At 38.4% G+C, this 23,283-nt stretch overlaps 1 protein-coding gene across 8 annotated transcripts in view; it reads right to left on the minus strand.

The window, feature by feature from the left end:
• ZNF699 (zinc finger protein 699) overlaps nt 1-23,283 on the minus strand; it is a 31,018-nt gene that overhangs the window by 4,528 nt on the left and 3,207 nt on the right. For 3 of the 8 annotated variants that reach the window (XM_070491917.1, XM_070491918.1, XM_070491915.1), the window contains exons 2-6: nt 23,067-23,113; nt 22,076-22,202; nt 19,029-19,127; nt 18,442-18,625; nt 13,010-18,092 (exon numbers count right to left, since the gene is read on the minus strand). In XM_070491917.1, the coding sequence (XP_070348018.1) occupies nt 16,637-18,092; nt 18,442-18,625; nt 19,029-19,127; nt 22,076-22,202; nt 23,067-23,108 (1,908 nt within the window). In that variant the 5' untranslated portion in view covers nt 23,109-23,113 and the 3' untranslated portion in view covers nt 13,010-16,636. Of the gene's footprint in view, nt 1-13,009; nt 18,093-18,441; nt 18,626-19,028; nt 19,128-22,075; nt 22,203-23,066; nt 23,280-23,283 lie in introns of those variants that run through there. The other 5 variants (XM_070491916.1, XM_014828553.3, XM_014828551.3 and 2 more) reach the window with 5 other exon arrangements.

Consider the following 23,283-nt stretch of genomic DNA (forward strand, 5'->3'; position numbering starts at 1 on the left):
CCGTGATAACACACACGAAATTCTCAACTTGTAGAGGAAATAATATTTGCATATTTCAGGTTTCTGAAGTGGGATGGAAAAACAATTACTATTCACAGAAAACACTATGAACCACAATATTCATGCCAGAAAGACTCCTACGAACCACTTGGCCCATTCCCATTTCACAGATGTCCTCACTGATTCCCAAGGGGTGAAATGAAAGCTTCTGCCTCTGTTTGCTCACCTGGGACAAAGCAGGCTAGAAAAAAAAAAAGTTCATTCCACTCCAGCGGAAGTAGCAGAGTCCTAGGGCAGGAGTCAGAAGATGAAAGTCTAAATCCCACATCTTTCACACACTAAATTTGAAATGTGTATCAATATCTCAATCTCTTTGTGATGGCAATTCTTCCCTACAAATGGTGAGAATAACATATCCTCAGAAATTTAATATTCAGTTAGGGTATTTTAATCAGAATTAAATTACTATTGCAGTAGCAGGTAATGGATAAATTTAATCTCAAGAAACATTTAATGACTTCTATTTAATTCCATGGCAGAGAGGTCAAAGACTTTCTTGTCCCAAGGAATTGGAGCATGGAATGACTCAACATCCTAAATGCAAAATTCTAAAAGTGTCTCAGTCCACAAAGATTTATCCTCCCCTTCTCTTTCTTCCTCCTTTAAAATTTTCATTAAGATTGCCACAATTTTTTGACAACTGAATGATGTATATCTTATAAAAGGGAAATCATAGTGTTGTAGGAAGTCCATGCCATAGAAATACACAGCCCACTTGTATTTATCTCCATACTATGGGATATTGCTGGAAGGGATGAAAGAACAGGCAGGAAAGCAACCAGTGGGTGGGAGCCTGATTGCCTACTCCATGTTCATGTGAACTAAGAGTATATTTAATATTTGACAGAGATTTTTTGTTTTGTTGCCTATTCTGTACCAAAGACAGTATAGGCTCTGAGGAATCAGAAATGAATGAGACTCAGTTGTTTCTCTCCAAACACTCACTATCCAGCTGCACAAGAACAAAGTAAAATATCCTGTCAGCGATTCAAGAAACCATACCTTCAGATCACAGGATAGTATAGTCAAATAGTAAGAAAGTAGGCTGTTAATATTAATAATCATCATCTCTGAAATTTATTTTGCCTTTTCTATATACATTCCTTACATATGTAATCACATTCTATACTGTTTAATCCTTGCAACAATGCAGCTGTATCAAGTATATCATTTAATCCTTGCAAAAATGCAGTTGTATCAACTAGAGATTAACCCAGATGGCAGCCCTGAGGTTCAGAGATACTAAGAACCTGCCCCATTTTGTGCAATAGAGCAGACAAAATTAAATTGTCAGTCTCTGATGCCCATCCAATAAACTTCTTCACTCTGTTTCCCTACACTTCAGAAAGCTTCACACAGAACTCCAGAGGTCTTAACCAAAAGTACAGCTAAGATCATCTTTTAACTGATTTCAGTTTCCTAACTAAGAATGGAAACTAACACCCTGACTTTACATTTCCTTTAGAGATTGAGAAGCGCTAAAGTACAAGAGTGAAACAGGCAGTGGACGTGGGCAAGAGAGAGATCTGTCCTAAATTATAACCTGCTGATCCTTCTATGATCTCCACCTTGATCTCAGCTATGGCTTCCTATAGTCGATGCAGCAAGAGTCACCCATTACTGTCTGCTGAGGTCTACTGGGAACCCCCAAAGGAAGACAACAATGAACATGGGGTCTTTGCCTAGAGTTACCTCCAGGTGAAGTGACCTCCAGGTAAGTGAAATGACAGGTTGGGTGGGCAGGAGAGAATACTGGCTAAGTGTCCTGTGTCTGGAGTCTGAATGCCTGGATTCAAACAGGAATTCACTTCCATTTTACCCCATGACCTAATGCAACTTATATTTAAATGCTATGTTCCATTATTCATCTGTAAAATGATGATAATGTGCATTCCTCTTTCTTGGGGAGTCATTATGCAGATGAAATCAAACAAGCTACCTAGAACAATTAGCTGAGAGCCTGGCACTTAGGAAGTCGTCGAGGAAGGTTCATGATATCATGCTTACTGTCTTCATCCTCACTCCATGATTTTGGAGTACTTAAGGGACTGTTTCTTGCTAACATCGGGGTAATGCCTATGCCAGCTAGAACCAGTGTGGGAGGAAAGCAGAATTCCGAATAAGTGTTCTTGGACCACGCCCACCAGAACCAAGAACATAAACTTCATAGAGCTCGGAGCTGAAACTTTGCATATTCGTGCCCCACCAGCTGTCTATCCCAACTGTCCTGCTTGTCCTGGCAATGAGGAAACAATGCTCCCACAGTCCCTCCTCCATCCACTGTCTCCCATGGTACTCACTGGGCTGGGCTGCGACTCAGCTGGTACATGACCAAGCAGGGTCAATCTGCTGCCCCTCTCCTATCTAGGGAGCAATAATGGCTGAGGGTCTGTCCTGAGGAACGGCAGAAAGACAGACTTAGGGTGTGGCTTCCTATTGGAGATTATTACTCGAGGAGGAGGAGACACAGGTGTGAAGCCCACTACACATGAGCTGGCAACCTGAAGGGCTGGAGACACAGGCTGATTATTTACAGTTGTGTGGCTTTGAGAGCTTAATGCACAGAGCTCATAATTAGCCAAATTGGTCCATGAACTCCATTCCCTGAAGACTTCCCAATCTTGGGGGAACAGTGGGAGGAGAAAAGCCAGTGTCCCTGGTCCATCTTAATTACTTCTGAGCCCTACCCACTCCTAGGGGTAAGTCCACTTGGCCTCCTCCATCCTGTAAAGATTAGATTTATTATTTCCAGTTAAAAATTCCATTGCAATTTTCATTTACTGAAATGGCATTAATGATGACACAATATCAGAAATATTGGTATTTTTACTCTTAACATTTCCCATGATATAACCTGAAAATATTTCCATATTTGAACACTTTTATGTCTGCAAGGAAAGCTTCATACTTTTCTCAATACAAGTCTTTCTCATTCCTTGTCTTTATTCTTTAGTAACTTTTTGTTGCTAATTTGAATGACTTCATTGGTTTCATTTATTGCTAACTGATTTATATTGGCATATTAGAAAACAATTAAATTCTATATTTCCATTATCTAGCACTCTTCTTTACTCTGAGTGTTTCTAGTTGTTTTTCTTCAGTAGAATTATATTATCTGAAATCATTCATCATTGCATTTTTTTCCCTTGTTTTGTTTCTGTCCAAATGCACAGGCTATCTCTTCTCAAAATATAATATTATAGTGATAGAATGGACTTGTGTCATTGCTCACTATGATGAAAATGATTCTAGGGTTCTACCATTAAACCTGATACTTGCTGTTGGTTAGTATACATACTGTGTTCTTTATATTCCTGTTCTAAAGATTTCTAATCTGGAATAGGTTATAACTTCCCAAATGCCATATTAACATCTCTAGAAATTTGTATGTTTTTTCCTTTGGTCTATTAAGATGATAACCACAACTTCCACTTATAGATGTTTTCATATGTGCCGAACACTGTCCCAAGCACTTTACATTTACTTAGTTTCCTCATCACAGCAACCCCATACAGTATTAGATATTTACAATTAAATAATACAATTATTATCACAATAATATCAAGAAAGGGTCAGCAAAATTTTCCTGTAAAGAGTCAGACAGTAAATATGTTAGGCTTTGTAGGCCATATGATGTTTGTTATAACTACTCAACTCTGTCATTATAGCACAAAAGTAGCCATAGACAACATATACACGAATGAGTGAGGCTGTGTTTCAATAAAACTTTATTTATGAAAATAGGTAGCACCTGGATTTGGTCCACAGATCATAGTTTGGAATAAACTCAGAAGTTAGGTGAAGTGCTCAGGATCACAGCTTGAACTTGTCCAGGGTCATAAAGATAGCAATATCAAGTTAGTTTTGAATTCCTGGAATTCTTATTTTAAATGGAAATATATATAAGTTATGAAAATGGCTACCACTTTTGATGTGCACTTATACGACTGATAGAATTTATCACATATGTCTAATCTTCATAAGGAACTTGGAAATATGAATTGCCAGATAAAATACAGGATGCCTAGGGACGGCTAGTGGCATAGCAGTTAAGTCTGCACACTTTGCTTAGGCAGCCTGGTGTATGCAGGTTTGGATCCCAGAAGCAGACAGCACCGCTCATCAAGCCACAGTGTAGCAGCATCCCAAATAAAATAGAGGGGGATTGGCACAGATGTTAGCTCAGCAACAATCTTCCTCAAGCAAAAAGAGGAAGAGTGGCAACAGATGTTAACTCAGGGCCAATCTTCCTTACACACACACACACACACACACACACACACACACAATACAGGATGCCCATTTAAAACTGAATTTCAGATAAACAATGAAGAATTATTTAGTATAAGTGTGTCCCAAATATACACATTGTTTGTCCGAAACTCCAATTTAACTAGGCATCGTTTTTTTTCCCCCTGCTAAATCTGGCAGCCCTACTTTGAAGATAAGTGCAAATAGCCCCAATTTTCTGTTAGGAATCTGAGGCTCAGAAAAGAGAAGAGACATTTGCACACTCATGTTCATTGCAGCATTTTCACATAAGCCAAGACATGGAAGCAACCTAAATATCCATCAACAGAGGAATGGATAAAGAAAATGTGGTGTATATACGCAATCAAGTATTATTCAACCATAAAAAAGAAGGAAATTTTGTCATATGCTACCAACATGGATAAACCTTGAGGATATTATGCTGAGTGAAATAAGCCAGTCACAAAAAGACAAATGCTGCATGATTCCACTTATATGAGGCATCTAAAGCAGTCAAACTCATAGAAACAGAAAGTAGAATGATGGTTGCCAGAGGCTGAGGGGAGGTGGAAATGGGAGTTGTTCATGCGTGTAGCGTTTCAGTCATGCAGGACGGGAGGGTTCTGGGGATTTGTGGCACACACAACAGTGTGCATATGATTGACATTAGTGTCCTGTATGCTTGGAAATTTCGAGGAGGGTGAATTTTATGTTATGTAATCGTTTTTTGCCACAATAAAAAAGTTAAAAAGGGTAGAAAGACAACAAAAATGAGAGGTTTACTGCAGGAAGATATTCATCTTGAAATTGGAAGCAATCAATCCATAAAAATAAAATTTGCAATTAATTTTTAAAGCATAAATTTTGTATAAAGAAAATAGGTAATTTGTGAGTGTGTGGCACATGGTAAATGTTTAACAAATGTTAACTATTACAAATTACTATTCAAGTGTACTCTGAGTTAGAAAATGTAGCCAAAGAATTTCAGCATTTGCTGCTGTGCAACAGATAAAATACTATTTCCACAAATTACTCTTTTGCGTAATTACATGTGGTTTTTGGTGTGAATTCTGAAGCTGGGCAGATTTAGATACTTATTAGCTGTGTGACCTTGGGCAAGATCCATAGTTTCTCTGCCGCGTTTTCCCCATCTATAAAATGTGGATCATGACAGCATCTATCTCAAAGTTTTTTTGTGAAGAGTAAATGCATTATAGCTATAAAGTGCTTCAAATAGTGCCTGACACAGACTAATAGCTCAATAAACTTTAGCTATTTCAATTGAAGCACACGATTAATATTTACACAATGCTAACAACGTGCCATAAGTTTTCACTCAGATACAGCAATCTTGGTCTCTCATACTTTGACTGCATTCTCGCATTCCATTGTAACCACACTCCTTCCATAATATAGGGAGTCCATACGATGTGGATGGTTTAAAAGACATCTGGTCCCTGCCTAAAAGATGCCAAGTGAGGCTTACACCAGAATGCTGTTCTCACCCCCAGCTGGCCCTAGTAGTTCCCTGTCCAACCGCACCCCAGCCTGCCTGCCCTAACTGGTTCCTCAGAATTCTTTGGTCTCTGGAAGCAGTATAGTGTAGTCATAGAAAGCATGGGTTCTGGATTCAGGCATAGTCCCACTATATACTAACTATGTAACCCTGAGCAGTTTGAGCTCATTTATACTTCCATTTCACCATGCATGTTATGTTCATCGTATCTGCCTCATACGGTTTTTGTGATGATAAGTTATTATATAGAAGTTAATACTTAAGATAGTAAATGACAGAGTAAAACTCACAAATGTTAAATATTATTTTCTTTTACCTCTTCTCCCCTCATAAAACCAAGTGAGCCCCTTCTCTTCAAAGCCCTCTCTGAAACAAATCTAGGCCTTCTAAACACTTCCACAGTCCAAAAACGTGGGACAGTGAAGGAAGTGTTTCTGATCCCACACAAGGGATGTGGTCCCTCCCCAGCCACACCAGTAGCACTTCCTATACTCATCTCTCATAGTACTGAATGGCTTCGACTTAATTTATGGCCAATGTTGATAATATATCTGCCATGGACTAAAAACAAAAACTTTCTTGTTCCTTGTCTATTTTTAACACCCGTTTTTTATATATTAGCCTTAAAATATATTTTATAATTGAAGAAGGTAAGAGGAAAGCAACTAATTTAGAAGCTTCTCTCTGGATAATCTGGCTTCACAGAGGAAGTGCAGACTTTAGAAGTTTTATCATATTTCACAAGACTTAACTAGGGTATATGATGAATTGCAAAACAGATCTGATCACAACATTGTGCCCTATGTATTCTAGTAGCAGAAAGTACAGGTAAATGTATTCATTCAACAAATGTTTGACTCATTATGAAGTGTCAGTCACTTAAAAGGAAGGAATCCAAAACAAGTCATAACTTTGACTTTTAGTTACTGAGATCAGGGTGTCATTTATAAGGGTGGAAGAGGTTTGATAAAGTAGCTTGCTAGAGAGGAGTTCTATCTTATTAGAGTTCTATGCTATTTTTTTTAAAGATAGACACCTGAGCTAACAGCTGTTACCAATCTTCTCCCTCTCCCCCTTCCCCTTCCCCCTCCCCCCGCTTCTCCTTCTTCTTCTTCTTGCCTCTGGTTGTGCTATGTTGGACCCTGCCTCAATGAGCGGTGCCATGACCGCACCCGGATCCGAACCCGAGAAACCCTGGGCCTCCAAAGTGGAGTGCGAACTTAACCACTCGGCCTCGGGGCTGACCCCAAGGGCATGTTATCTTTAAGATGCCTATTAGACATCCAAATGTATGTTTGGAGTTCAGAGGAGAGGTCTGAACCAGAGATTTAAATGTGAGACTCGATAGCCTACATGTGTGTACCAATTAGCTATTACTACAATATGCTGCACAACAAATGACTACAAAAATCCCAGAGGCAAAACATCAAGTTTTTGTTGAGCTCACAAATCTATGGGTTGGCTGATCTGCACTGGGCTCAACTGGGCTATTAGGCTGCTCTTAGATGTTGTGGTAATGCCACAGGTGCTAAAGCTAGCAAGCCCAGCTGTACCAGCGTGTTTTAAGCCTCTAGTCACATTTTGCTAGCTAACTTTCCATTGGCCAAACAAGTCACATGACAAAGGACATGACTACACAAAGAATGAAGAAATGGGGCCATTAATCTTCTACAACGTGGTAGTGAAAGCCACATTACTTAGACCATGAGAGGAAACCACTAAAGGAGCAAGAGAAAGGATTAACGGAGGGGTCACATTTGAGCATTCAAAAATTGGAGGCTAACATATAGATCCTTTAATCACTGGACACCTAGTCCTCTTGCTGTCCCCTGGGTGATGAAAATTAAGACATTCCATCAAATTATGGCTCAGCATTTCCTTGGAAACACTCAGATAGCGAACCTCAGTAGAGATGGAAGCTGCCATGGAAAGAGATTAGCTGTACACCAGGCTTTCTCAACCTGAGCTCTACCGACATTTTGGGCCAGTTAGTTCTTGGTTGTGGGGGCTATCCTGTGCATTGCAGCATTCCTAGTCCCTACCCACTAGATGCCAGCAGCCCCAGCCCCACCAGTTGTGACATCCAAAAATGTCTCCAGACATTGCCAAATGTCACCTGGAGAGTAAAACTGCCCCTGGTTGAAAACCACTGCTGTGCACACTGGCCTAATAAATTAGAGTCCTTTATCTTGTCCAGAGGCAGCCTACATGTATCACAAGCCTCTCACCTCTGCATTCAGTCTCTCAAATTGGATTCCAGGTACGGAGCTTTGAGAACCTTCACAAAATATAGTCACAATTATGTGTGCCTGCGTTATGCATTATGGACCTTCTGGTCCATATGCCTCATCAGTGTCTCAAAGTACTAGCGACTCAGAACCACTGCTATCAAGTTTTACTCAATCTAATACATCCAAAGTTTTGAGGAACAGATAATTTATCTGAAGGTTTGGGCAGTGTCACAGGTGGCCTTTGGTTCTTAAAGTTTTGTATGCATAATTTCCACAAAATATTCCAATGTCACAACTCTTGGAGCACACCAGGGACATCCTGCCTCGAGCCGTTTGCCCCTGCTGCTTGCTCTACCTGTACCTGTATTCCACAATATCTACCTGGTTCCCTTTCTCACATCCATCAGGATTTAGTTCAAATCTCCATTTCTCAATTTCTGAATCACCCAATTTACAATTGTAGCCTCTCAAGTCTTCTCTACTCCCCTCCCTAGTATACTTTTCCTTAAAGCTTTTGTTTTACCTATTGACTACTGCTTTCACTAGAATGTAAATTCCACGTGGGCAGTGATTTTTGTTTGATTTGTTCCCTCCTGTATCCTCAGCACTTAGTAGAGCACCTGGATGTAGAAGGCACTTCATTGGTGTTTTCCTTTCTGCTTGACACTCATATTTCTATCTAAGAATTGGTGTCTTTCTTCAATGACAGAAAATTCTTGGACATTACTCTTGAAATAATGTTTCTATGCCATCTCATCCTTATTTCTTCTGGGAAGCCATTAGACACACTCTATTGCACCTCTTGCTCTATCCTACAGGTCTCATAACTGCTCTGTCATGCTTTATATCTTTGTATATCTGTCTTCAAATTAATAATTTCCTCTTCAATCTCATAACTCTGGAGTTTAAAAAGAAAAAAAAACTTTCATTTTTTTATTTCAATAACCATTTTTAATTTTCAAAGTTCCTAATGTATTCTGTTTATATCCTCCTATTCTTGCCTCTAGATTTTTTTGTTGTTTTTAAAATGAGTTGGAATCACAAATATGCTGCCTGTCCATAATGGAATCTAAGTAGAAATCAGTAACAGAAAAACAGGACAATGTCCAAACATTCTAAATAATTCATGAGTCAAGAAGGAAGTCTGAAAGGAAATTTTTAAAATACATCGAATTAAGTGAAAATAAAATTGTAACATATCAAAATATGTGGGATGCAACCTAGCACTAAATGTTCTCATTAGAAAAGGAGATCTCAAATCAATATTCCAAGTTCCTGTCTTAAAAAAACTAGAAAAGGAAAAGCAAAAATCCCAAAGCTAGCAGAAGGAAGGAAATAACAAATATAAGAGCAGAAATGTATAAAATTGAAAATAGGAAAATAGAGAAACTCAATGGAAGAGAAATCTGGCTCTTTGAAAAACTCAACAATAAATCAATTAATAAAGCCCTACCAAGACTGACAAAGATAAGAAGACACAAAATACCAATATCAGGAATGAAACAAGTGGTAGATATCAGTACAGATCTTGCAGTCATTAAATGGTTAATAAGAGAATACCAGGAATAACATTACACTCATAAATTTGACTACTTAAAAAAAAGAATGGACCAGGGCCGGCCCCGTGGCCGAGTGGTTAAGTTCGAGCCCTCCACTGTGGCGGCCCAGGGTTTCCCTGGTTCGGATCCTGGGCACAGACATGGCACCACTCGTCAGGCCACGTTGAGGTGGCGTCCCATATACCACAACTAGAGAGACCTGTGGCTAAGATATACAACTATATACCAGGGGGGATGTGGGGAGACAAAGCAGAAAAAAAAAAAAAAAGAATGGACCAATTACTCAAAAACCACAAACTACCAAAACTCAACAATGATGAAACAGATAATCTGAATAGTCCTGTAACCATTAAAGACATTGAATTAGTAATTTTAAAACTTCCCCAAAGGAAATCTCCAGCCCTAGATGGTTTCACTGAAAAATTTTACCAAATATATAAAAAAGAATTAGCACCGGTTTTACATAATCTCCTCCAGACAACAGGAGGGAACACTTTCCAACTCACTTTGCAAAGGCAGTATTACCCTAATTTCAAAACCAGCCAAAGACAGTACAAAAAAGAAAATTACAGACCAGTATCTCTCATGAACTTAGACACAAAAATCCTCAACAAAATATTAGTAAATTGAATCCAGTGATGTATAAAAGGAATTACACAACTGGAGATGTATTCCAGACATGCAAGGCTGGTTCATTATTTGAAAACCAATGTAATCCTCCACATGAACAGGCTATGATCTATCAATTGATGCAGAAAAAGCATCTGACAAAATCCCAAACTTAGTCATGACTTTTATAAATCTCAGCAAACTAGGAAGAGGGGAACTTAATTTGATGAAGAGCATTTCCAAAGAACCTACTGCTCACATCTTAGCAATAAAAAAGAACACAGCTACATGCAACAGTTTGGATGGATCTTAAGGATATTATGCTGAGTGAAAAAAAAATCTCTCAGAAGGTTACATACTGTATGATTCTACTTATATAACATTCTTGAAATAAAACTACAGAGATGGAGAACAGATAGTGGTTTTCAGGGCTAATGATGGAGAGGTTTGAGGGTGAATAGAAAGATGCAGCCTAAGAGAGTTTTCTTCTGGTGATGCAACAGTTCTGTATCTTGATTGTGGTAGCGATTCCATTAATCTACACGTGCTAAAACTGCAAAGAAAAACACACACATTTAAAATTGGTGAAATCTGAATAAGCTCTGTAGATTCCCAATGGGGGAAACTGGGTGGATACATGGGACTTTCTTGTACATATTTTTTCACAGCCTAGAGTGAATCTATTATTTCATAATAAAGAGTTTAAACACAGCCTCCCCCCGGCAAAATGAAGGACCAGAAAGCTTAAATGACTTTTTTTTGGGGGGGGGGGGGGGAGATTAGCCCTGAGCTAACATCTGCTGTCAATCCTCCTCCTTTTGCTGAGGAAGACTGGCCCTGAGCTAACATCCATGCCCAACTTCCTCTACTTTATATGTGGAATGCCTACCACAGCATGGCTTGCCAAGCAGTGCCATGTCCACACCCAAGATCTGAACCGGTGAACCCCGGGCCACTGAAGCAGAATGTGCGAACTTAACCGCTGTGCCACCAGGCTGGCCCCTAAATGACTTTTCTAAGATCACAGAGGTAATGAGTTGAAAAGTGAAGACTAGAAATCGGGTGTCGATTCCCAATCCAGTTTTCTTTCCATTCTACCAAGGAAACCACATGACCTGAAGATAACAGGCACGTAAAAGGGGTTTTTCTGCACATATCTCAAATGCATTACTACTTATAATTAAGAGTAGAAAGTTCTGGGGCCGGCCCCATGACCAAGTGGTCAACTTCACATGCTCCACTGCAGGCAGCCCAGTGTTTCATTGGTTCGAATCCTGGGCACAGACATGGCACTGCTCATCAAGCCACGCTGAGGCGGCATCCCACATGCCACAACTAGAAGGACCCACAACTCAAATATACAACTATGTATCGGGGGCTTTGGGGAGAAAAAGGAAAAAAAGTAAAAAAAAAAAAAAAGTTGAAAGTTCTGATTGGATGGGTTCATAAGCAGACTGGACATAGTAGAAGACAGGCACTGATACAAGTGTCTATCTCAAATAGCCAGAAAAAGAAGAGGACATTAAACCTAAATATAATAAAAGGGGATAAGACTAGAAACTAAAGAATGAGAAAGCAGAATAAAATAAATTGAAAGCTGGTTCTTCAAAAAAATTAATCTATCTAAATTCCTACCATGATGAAGAAAAAGAGAACACATAAATTACCAATATCAGGAATGAAAAAGTGGATATAATTACAGCTTTCAGACATTAATAAGAAATTAGAGGATATTATGAACAACTTTATGCCAACAAATTCCAAGTTATGGAATGGACAGATACAATTTAGCAAAACTAACACAAGAACAACTAGAAAATTTGAAGACTTTTTTAAATCTATTTATATGTTTGGTATAATTCACCAGTGAAACTATGTTGCAAAAGCATTGTGTGAAGAAAACCCAAAGACAGATGCACTGGTGAATTATTCCAAACATATAAGGAATAGATAGTTCAAACTTTATATAGTCTTTCAGAACAATTTCCAACTCCTTTTATGAGGCAGCATAAACCTGACAGAAGACTTAGGCGAGCATATTAAAATAAAAGAAATTACAAGACAAACCTCTCATTAACACAGACACAGAAATAACTTTATTATTTTTATTTTTTTAGGAAGATTCGCCCTAAGCTAATATCTGTTGCCAATCCTCTTTTTTTTCCTTAAGGAACATTAGGCCTGAGCTAACATCCAGGCCAATCTTTCTCATCTTTTTGTATGTGGGATGCCTCCATAACAAGACTGACAAGCAGAGTAGGTCTGCACCTGGGAGCTGAAGCCACAAACCCAGGCCACTGAAGCAGAGCACATGGAACTTGAACCACTAGGCCATGGGGCCAGGCCCAGAAATAATCTTTCTAAAGCAGCATATTGAATCTACCAAATTAAAAAGCTAACAAGCTAATACATACTATGTCAGGTGTGGTTTATTCCAGGAATAGATATTGTTTCACCATTTAAAAATCAAGGAATATAGTAACTCACCATACTAACAGACTAAAGGATTTTTTAAAGAACCTGATACACGCAGAAAAGGCACTGCATAAAATTCAGTATCCATTTAGGATTTAAAAAAATCTTGGCAATCTGGGACTAAAATGGAATTCCTTTCATTTGATAAAGCTTATCTATAACAAACTTACAGCTATTATTATACTTAATGGTGAAATATGGAACACTTTCCCGTAAGACAGGAACAAGGCAAAAATGTTCATTTTCATCATTTCTATTCATCAATGTAAAGCAATGAGGCAAGAAAAATAAAAGATTAAGTTTAGAAATCAAGTAAGACTTTCTTTTATTGGTATTGACAGGATTGTATACACAGAAAATCCAAAATTATCTGTAAACTATTTGAATAAATAATTGGATTTAAAAACATCACTGGATAAAAGATCAATGCATAAAATCAATTGCAATTCTATGTGCTAGCCCAAAAAATTGAAAAAGTAAATATTTATGAAGCAAAATATACCACATACCTAGAAATAAACTAAACAAAGGTATTCAAGACCTCTACAATTAAAACTACAAAACACTGTTAAGAGAAATTAAAGATGACGTAGGTAAATGGACATATTACATTATGTTCATCAACTGAAAGACTCAATATTGTAAAGATGTTAAATTTTATTCAGGTTACTTTATGAAGTTAATAAAATTCCAAGCATAGTCCCAGAAGATTTATCTGTGAAAACTGATACGGAGATTTTAAAATTAATATAGAAACAAATGGGGAATGGAAAAGGCAAGACAATTTTGAAGAAGGAAACAGTTGGAAGGCTCTTGTTACCAGATTTCCAAAAACACTAGACAGCAACATAAACACTGAGAAGCCATCTTTAGCGATCCAGACATGTTAACAGATGACATCTCACCTTTCTGAAAGGACCTATAAAACTACTTAGTCCTGGCCGAGTTCCCAGACTTCACAGTTCCCTCCCAATGCTAAGCCCAGCATAAGCACAATGTGCTAGTTCACAGTACTACTACTTCTACTTCTAGATCTCCTCTGCACACTGCTGCCTCCTCCCCACCTCTCCATATACATGACAACTGTCAGAACTCTTATGATTCAGTTGGTGCAGACTCTACTGTGGTTTCCAGATGAGCATGGGAGCCAGTCCTAAACAAGTCAGCGGATTACATTCTTCTGGCCAGAGTGATTGGATAATGGTTGGCAAGTGAGCCAATCAAATTCAATTCTAACAATCATATTGGAATTGTTCAGACAGACAATCACTCTCTTCTCCCTGAGACCTCAACCTGGAAAGAAAGCAGCCTGGATCTTCTGGGGCCCACTATAACGAGAGTTAGCATGCCACCAAGAATAGCTAATACAAGAACATGCACAACCAAGACATGGAGACAGAACTCATCCAGAAAACATCTTTTTAGCCAGAGGATCCAAACATGCTTGAAACTAGTCATACCTAAGAAGTTTTCAGAAATCAAACCAACAAATTCCCTTTATAGCTTACAAAAATGAAAAGATAAGCCAGAGATTAAGAAAAGTTATCTGCAGTATATGTATATATAATATACATATTATAATTTATGTATATATAATATATAACACAGTTTATACATACATATGTGTATGTAATTAGATATAGAGAAACACATACATACAATAAAAGACAAGTAACCAGAAGGAAACCCTTCAAATGAAAAAGGAACCAAAAATGGGTAAAATGCTTAAAAGGTGCCCTCATTAAAGATATCCAAACAGCCAATAAGCACATAAAGAAGTATTCACCATTACATACCAGGCAAATGCAAATCAAACCCAAAAACATTACCCCATCCTCTGCCAAATTAAAAAGTGGTGGCCAGGTGTGTGGAACAATTAGGACTTTCACGTATTGCTTTTAGGATTATAGGTGGAACCAAACTTTCTGAAAAATCAGAATACCTACCAAAATAAATATAAGGTCTACCCTATGATTCAGTAATCTCATTCCTACATACAAAGCATACACCAAGAGTAATAAGTGTCTAAGTCTGTCAAAAGACACTAAAAGGCAAACTAAACTTAATGTTGAGAAAAGCCAAACACTTAACTGTACATATTGTATTTTAATATTTATATAAATATAGTGAACAACCAAACCTAATAAATTATTATAATAAATTATAATAAAAGCCAAAATTGTGGTTGCCTCTATGGAACAATTATTGAGAAGGCAGATGAATGAAGTTTGCAGAGTTGTGGAAATGTTCTATGCTTATCAGGGGGTACGCATATGTGAAATTTCATCAAGCTGCACATTTACGATTAGCACACTGCATGCATATTAGTGTATGCATGCCTTAATAAAACAGTAAAAGGTGTTTAAAGGGAAATGGTAAACTATATTTTTAGAAGTAAAGGGAAAACATAATGGAAGGAAAAAGTGTAGCTAGATGCACCTGAAGCAGGGCAAACCAAATAGCTTTCATCTTCTTGAATTAAAAAAGTAATAAAATCTTCCCTCTTTGAAGGTATCAAATATAAATCTTCCTGCACTGAAATGAGATGACAGCCTGTCTGATGCTTACCTCAATTATACTTAATTTTCCTCATTCTCCACAGCTCTTCTCCCTGCTTTTTTGAGTTCAAAGTGGGCTTGTATAGATGCATATTTCCCTATGAGCAAAGTGACATGATGGGATTGGACTACATAGATGACACCAGTACTTGCTCCAAACTGAGGCCAACTCTTGAGTCAGTTAATGTGCCAAAAGGACTGTAATATCAGCAAAATGACAATGCTGGAACTTGCCAGATAATCCAAGAAGTTGTGTATGCCCATGATGGACTAATTTAGAGATGTCAATGGAGCCGTTGCCTCTGAGGTAACTAAAGCCAAGCACTTATGTCCTGTTGTATTGATCAGTGGGGTCCAATAATGAGGAAAATGAGCTGGAAACTGGAGCCCACCAGGCCCCCTATGCATCTGTCTCCCTGTCTCATGGCCCCACTCAACAGCTTCTTCCCTCTGCCTTCCAATTGTCTAATCTGGAACTGGATAAGGAAGTGATTCTGGGAAATGTAGTCCCAGCCATGCCCAAATTAACACAAGTTAAGCCAGCCCAACCAACTTCACTTCTAGCTTTCTTGTCACAAGGTCTTTTTTTAAAACTCAAACATTGGGTCCAATTCCCAGCCACAAGCAAGGACAAAGAACAAAATACAAAAACAGCTTATCAGATGAGACTCTTCTTTCAAGACCTTTGCACTATTAACCTCTGCTGAAATTACTTATTAGACAGGAAAAGCTTTCAATAGTAAAAGCTGATAACCTCAAAAACTTTAAGTTCTCTTACTAAAAAGAAGGGGAAAAAATACTGGGTAGGCAATTTTCAGTAACTGCCATACTAGATGAAAAAGTAATTACAAATACCAAAGTGTCACATCATAATCACCGGAGACAATAAGAATCAATTACAAGCTAAATTTAAAAAGGACCACTCTTGCCTACATATGAAAAAATATATTTCAAATGCCCCATGGGTCCAAAAGACTTTGTAATGGAAATAACATTTACATCTAAACCAAAATAAAGGCACTCTATAATAAAACAATGTGGCTGGAGCTGAAAAGGTATTAGAGGAAAATTTATCACCTTAAATATTCATATCAGAAAATAAAAACTGAAAATTAATGAGCCAGCAGTCCACTTTAAGGATGAGGCACTGGTCTTTGCTTCTAGTATGAATTTTCTTACACACAGTAAGAGATGTTCACGAAGGCATCACCACATGGTTTACATACACAGGGTTCCTCTCAGTTGTAAGTTCTCCAAAGTCTTCAAAAAGATGAACGACAATTTCCTGCTCTCTTACATTCATAGGGTGTCTCCACAGTGTGAGATCTCACATGTTACCTAAGGTTTGAAAAAGTTTTGCAGACATTCCCATATTCCTTACATGTTTTCTCTAGAGTGAGTTTTCAGATGTCTTCGAAAGTAGGCAGGACAAACAAAGGCTTTCCCACATTCCTTACATTCATACGGTTTCTCTCCAGTGTGGCTTCTGACATGTCTTCGAAAGGATGAGGGACAACTGAAGGCTTTCCCACATTCCAGACATTCAAAGGGTTTCTCTCCGGTGTGCATTCTTGCATGTACAGTAAGGTATGAAGAATGGCGAAAGGCTTTCCCACATTCCTTACATTCATAGGGTTTCTCCCCAGTGTGTGTTCTCATATGGATCCTAAGGGCTGAAGGATAAATAAAGGCTTTCCCACATTTCTTACATTCATAAGGTTTCTCTCCAGTGTGAGTTCTTATATGTACTGTAAGGTGGGAGGAACTAATAAACGCTTTCCCACACTCCTTACATTCATAAGGCTTCTCTCCACTGTGAGTTCTCAAGTGTTCAGTGAGGGATGAGGAACGACTAAAGGCCTTCCCACATTCCTTACATTCATATTGTATCTTTCCAGTGTGATCTTTCACATGTGCTCTAAAGGATGAAGGACAACTAAATGCTTTTCCACATTCCTTACACTCATAGGGTTTCTCTCTACTTTGATTTTTCACATGCGTATTAAGGGAAGTAGGGAGATAAAAGGCTTTTCCACACTCCAGACATTCGTAGGGTTTCTCTCCAGTGTGTTTTCTCATATGGATACTTAACGAGGAGGGACAGTTGTAGGCTTTCCCACATTCCTTACATTTGTAGGGTTTCTCTCCTGTATGTGTTCGGACATGTACAGTGAGTTTTGAGGACTCGCTGAAGGCCTTCCCACACTCTTTACATTCATAAGGCTTCTCTCCAGTATGAATTCTTATATGTATTATAAGATGAGAGGAAGAACTAAAGGCCTTCCCACACTCCTTACATTCATATGGCTTATCTCCACTATGAATTCTTTTGTGTTTGGAGAGTGAGGAGGAACAACTAAAGGCCTTCCCACATTCCTTACATTCATAAGGCTTATCTCCACTATGAATTCTTTTGTGTTCTGTGAGGGACGAAGAACAGCTAAAGGTTTTCCCACATTCTTTACATTCATAATTTGTCTTTCCGGTGTGAATCTTCATATGTGCCCGATAGAATGAAGAACAACTGAAGGCTTTGGTACATTCTTTACATTCATAGGGTTTCTCTTCAGTGGGAGTTTTCACATGTTTCTTAAAACAAGCAAGAAAATGGAACGCTTTCCCACATTCCTTACATTGATAGGGTTTGCTTCCAGTGTGAGACCTGATGTGATTCTTAAGGGATGAATGATCTGTGAAGGCCTTTTTACACTCATGGCATTCATAGGATTTTACTTCAGTTCTCTTGAGTATATTAAGATTTGGAATTTGGCTGAAGGTTTGTCCACACTGATTTTCTTCATTGCATTCATAGATGTTCTCAACCACATGACTTCTTTTAAAAATAAAAGGCACATTATTAGTAATATACTTTTACCAGTTTTAGTAACTATATATGTTTTCTGCCCTGTCAAGTCATAAACTGAAAGTTCTCATAGAGGGCTCTACAAAAGCCAATATTATCACTGAGTTTTTGACTTAGAAGATTTTTCTGATAATTGCTTACAACTGAATTAAGTGTCAAACATTGAAGATATTAGTCTCATTTGTGGGGAAAAATACCTTGTGAAAATTCTTTATGAAATCACAATTTCTGACCAAGTTTTAAATACGTTTTTTAAATTTCATGACATATTATGATTCTCTCCTGAGACACTACTTTCTCTTGTATGAGTGGCACTCACCTCAAATGTCTCTCATGATTTTTGTTCAGATAATCAATACCATGGTATTTCCAGTTTTTGTGCAAAATGGATGACCAGGAATCACTCCTTTTGAATCTTACTGTTTTCTGTTCCTTGGATGTTTTTTCTCCATAAATATTTTGTGGAGTGACTGATTCATTAGTTTTAAGTTGGGTCTCAAAACCTAAAACAAAAAAGGAAATACACTTATGAACAAAGGATTTTTGGCAGTTTGGCTATTTAAGGACTTTGGTAATGAGCACAAGGGTCAAAATGGTAAGCAACTGATGAAGAAATAATTTCATGGTGATTGAGACTGATGGTAATATAAATAGGGTATTACCAGGAGAGCAAAACAGAAGGGAACTGGATAAAATGCACATCACTAAACACTAACTTACAAAGACGACATATGGAAGGTCTTTCCCAAGAAAAAGTGCAAGGAGTGATAAAAAGTCAAAATAGTAATCTAAAGTATCTGTGGAAGACTGGCCTCCTCAGACAAAACAAAGCTTTGTTCTGCTTTTATATGATTTTTCCAAATGTAATATTCCCCAAACAGGAGAGTTTCTCCCAAGGATTCTTGCCTTCCTGATGCTCCCCCTGGATAGGTCCTCTCTTCACTCTCTCCAGGTCCTCCTCTTGTTTCCAATGGGAGATCAAACAGGGTGTGTGCAGTGGATATCCTGTCAATGCAGAAAGGCATATCACGAGGGGAAAAAGCAAGAAACCACAAACATTTCCATGAGACAGGGCCAAAACTTTGGTCTTCTGATCCTCTAAAGATGGGCAAATGTGAATCTAACTGCAACAAAATGTTGATTTATTTTTTTTTTTTAAGTGGAGGTAGATGTATAGGGAAGACACAGCCTCTCATGTCTAGAACTGATCTGACATTCCCATCTAAACCTCAATATATTAGAAGCAAGTCTGATACTTACAGTCAGGAAATTTTGTTCTTCTGTTGAACAAAAATAACCTCACAGAAAACCAATCTTAGACAAAGTTACTCTGAAACCATGATAAAATGAAACAAAACAAGGTAACTTTACAATTTAGTCTAAGGACAGAAAAAAAAAATTACTGTGCCACCCACAAAAGACTGAATAATAGAATTTCCCCCACTTTCTGTCAACATCTAATCTAAAATGACCACCTGTGGATTGGGTTGAACAGTGTCCCTCAAAAATTCAGGTCCAAATAGATCAATGCAACAAAATAGGGGGTCCAGAATCAGACCCACATAAATACAGTCAACTGATCTTTGACAAAGGAGCAAAGGAAATACGTGGAAAAAAGACCATCCTTTCAACAAAGACTGGAACTAGACATCAACATGCAAAAAAATAAATCTAGACACAGACCTTACACTCTTCAGAAAAATTAACTCAAAATGGATCACAGACCTAAAAGTAAAACACAAAACTATGAAACTCCTAAAAGATAACACAGGAAAAAATCTAGATGACCTGGGGTTTGGTGATGACTTGTTAGATACAACACCAAAGGCACAATCCATGAAGAAAAGAATTGACAAGCTGGACTTCACTAAAATTAAAAGTTTTGGCTCTGCCAAAGATACTATCAAGAGAATGAAAAGAGGAGACACAGACTGGGAGAAAACATCTGCAAAAGACACATCTGATAAAGAATTGCTATCCAAAACATATAAAAAACTCCTCAAACTCAATAATAAGAAAACAAACAACCTGTTTAAAAAATGGGCCAAAGACTCTGACAGATTCCTGATCAAAGAAGATATACAAATGGCAAATGAGCATATGAAAAGATGCTCCACATCACATATCAGGAAAATATAAATTAAAATGACAAGATACCACTACACACCTATGAGAACAGTGAAAATCCAGAATACAGACATCACCAAATGCCGGCAAGGACATGGAACAACAGGAACTCTCATTCATTGATGGGAGGAATGCAAAATGACACAGCCATTTTGGAAGACAGTTTGGCAGTTTCCTACAAAACTAATCTTACCATACAATCAGGCAATCACACTCCTTGGAATTTACCCAAAGGAGTTGAAAACATGTCCACACAAAAACCTGTACATCCTCGTTTATAGCAGCTTTCTTCATAATTGCCAAAATTTTGATGGAATCAAGATGCCCCTCAGTGAGTGAATGGATAAAGTGTGGTACATCCAGACAATGAAATATTATTCAGCACTAAAAAGAAATGAGCTATCAAGCCACGAAAAGACATGGAAGAAACTTAAATGCATATTACCAAGCGAAAGAAGCCAATCTGAAAAGTCTATACACTATATAATTCCAACTACATGGCATTCTGGAAAAGGCAAAACTATGGAGACAGTAAAAAGATAAACAGTTGTCACCAGTTAGGAAGGAAGAAGGGACGAACTGGCAGGTCACAGAGGATTTCTAGGGCAGTGAAACTACTCTATATGATACCATAATGGTGGATACACATCATTACATATTTGCCCAAACCAGAGAATGTACAACGCCAAGACAGAACCCTAATGTAAACTATGGACTCTGGGTGATGATGATGTTGTCAATTCAGGTTCACCAATTACGATAAATATACCACTCCGGTGGGGGATGTTGATAGGGTGGGAGGCTATGTATATATGCACACAGTGGATATAATCGGAAATCTCTGTACCTTCAACTCAATGTTGTTGTGAACCTAAAACTGCTCTAAAAAAATTAAGTGTACTAAAAAAAATTTAACGTCCACCTAGAACCTCAAAATGTTGCTTTATTTGGAAATAAGATCTTTAAAGATATAATCAAGTTAAGATGAAGTTATACTGGATTATGGTGGGCCTTAAATCCAATCACTGGTGTCCTTATAAGGAGAGAGAAAGACTCAGAGACAGAAGAAAGGTGGCCATATGAAAATGGAGGCAGAGTTCAGAGTGGTACAGCTGCAAGCTAAAGAACACCAAGGATTGCTGGCAACACCAGAAGCTAGGAAGAGACAAAAACGGATTTTTTTTTTCCATTGGGCCTTCAGAAGGAGTAATGGCCCTAATGACACCTTGACTTGAGACTTCAAGCCTGCAGAAACATGAAAGAATAAGTTTCTGTTGTTTTTAGCCACCCAGTTCATGGTACTTTGTTATGGAAAGCCTAGGAAACTAAGACAGCCTGCTTCCACAGACCCACCCCCAAATTACCCAACCAAAGTACAAATCCTATAATATAGACTTTCTTACACCCTCTTACTGAGACACTCCACAGCTCCCCATGGCATGAGTGTTCCCCCTCAATGCACTGAGTAATAAACTCCACTTGTTAACTATAGTATGTTCCTGGTGGTCTTTGAATAAAGGGCATTGATGTCAGTAAAATTCTCAAAAGGTCCCAAACTACAAACCTCCCTGTGCCCCAAAGTGACCCACACTTTCAATATTTAACAAGCCTTGAGGCTTTCAACCACAAGAAAAAGGAAACGTGAGTTCAATACACAGATGTTTATTTTCATGGTGAAGCTCCTAGACTATAAACTCTTTGGGGTCAGTGATTACGTCTGTCTTATCTACCAATGTATTCCAATTCCACAGCCTAAATCCTAAAACAAAGTCAATTAATAAAACTGTTTTCTAAACAACTAAATGAAGGAATGTTGTCATTCTTACCTAGTGAGGCCAGGTTCTGCAAGTTTTCCAGCATCACATCTCTGTAGAGGTTCCTCTGAGCAAGATTCAGCAAATCCCACTCCTCCTGAGTGAAGTCCACAGCCACATCCTCAAAGACCACTGAGTCCTAAAACATCGCATATTTTCTTTTCAGAAAGGCTCCAACTCCCCCAATGTGTTCATGATGAGGCTGATAACAGTGGGGAACTCAGGATGAATTCATAGGTAGTTCTGAAGATTTTATGGTCTTCCAACATCTTACCAAGGACTTAGTCATCAGATCTCTCTCTCTTTCTATGCACACATCCTTTCCTGACTGATCAAATCCTGTCTCACGGACTTAACACTTCTAAAACACTAAACTGATCTCTCCACAGTTTGATGGTGACTAATTCCAGTCTCCTAATGATCCAGAACAGTCCAGAGCATATAGCAGAAACGAGAACCACTCTAGAAATGAAATAATTTCCATGTTGACACCAGCCATCCTTGTTACAGAAACGATTTCACTTCTCTCCCCTCATAGCAAGAACAGTGAAACACTGGATCAAATCTGGATAAGGTTTTAATGAATAAAAACACTGAGGGACAGGGAGCTTTTCTTTCTGTTTTTCCCCCCACAAACCTGAGGCCCAGGAGCCCGCAGAAGCACCACTTTCTACCTAGGCCCACAGTTGGCCATGTTTCCTTACACTCTTGGTCGGGTGTCTGCAAACTCCAGCACAGGGGCTAAAGCCAGCCCACCACCCAACTGTGTAAGTGAGGTTTTATTGGAACACAATAAAAGATTTGTTCCTATAATGTCTATGGCTGCTTTCACAGTAAAATGGCAGAGTTGAGTTACAATAGAAACTCTGCTCTCCAAAGCCTAACATACTTACCACATGGCCCAATACAGAAACAGGCTGCTGATCCTGCTCTATGGAACTAGGAGATCGATGACCTGGCAGAATGGAAATACTCTTTTGGAGAATTATCAGCTCTTACTTACCATATTTTTCCGTGATTCAGCAGCTGTTCTTTCTTCCTCCATGGTCCCTTCATGAACAAAGGCAGGGTATTGAGAAGTTAGAGCTGGGGCGGAAAGAAGACATGAGAATCCACGTCTCCCCACAATTCCCACACTCATCAGCCTGGATAATGCAGCACATCCATTACGAGTGACCACTCCCCTCAAAAAACACACACAAACATGCACACGCATACTC

This window comes from Equus asinus, chromosome 20, assembly GCF_041296235.1.
Source record: "Equus asinus isolate D_3611 breed Donkey chromosome 20, EquAss-T2T_v2, whole genome shotgun sequence".
NCBI lineage: Eukaryota > Metazoa > Chordata > Mammalia > Perissodactyla > Equidae > Equus > Equus asinus.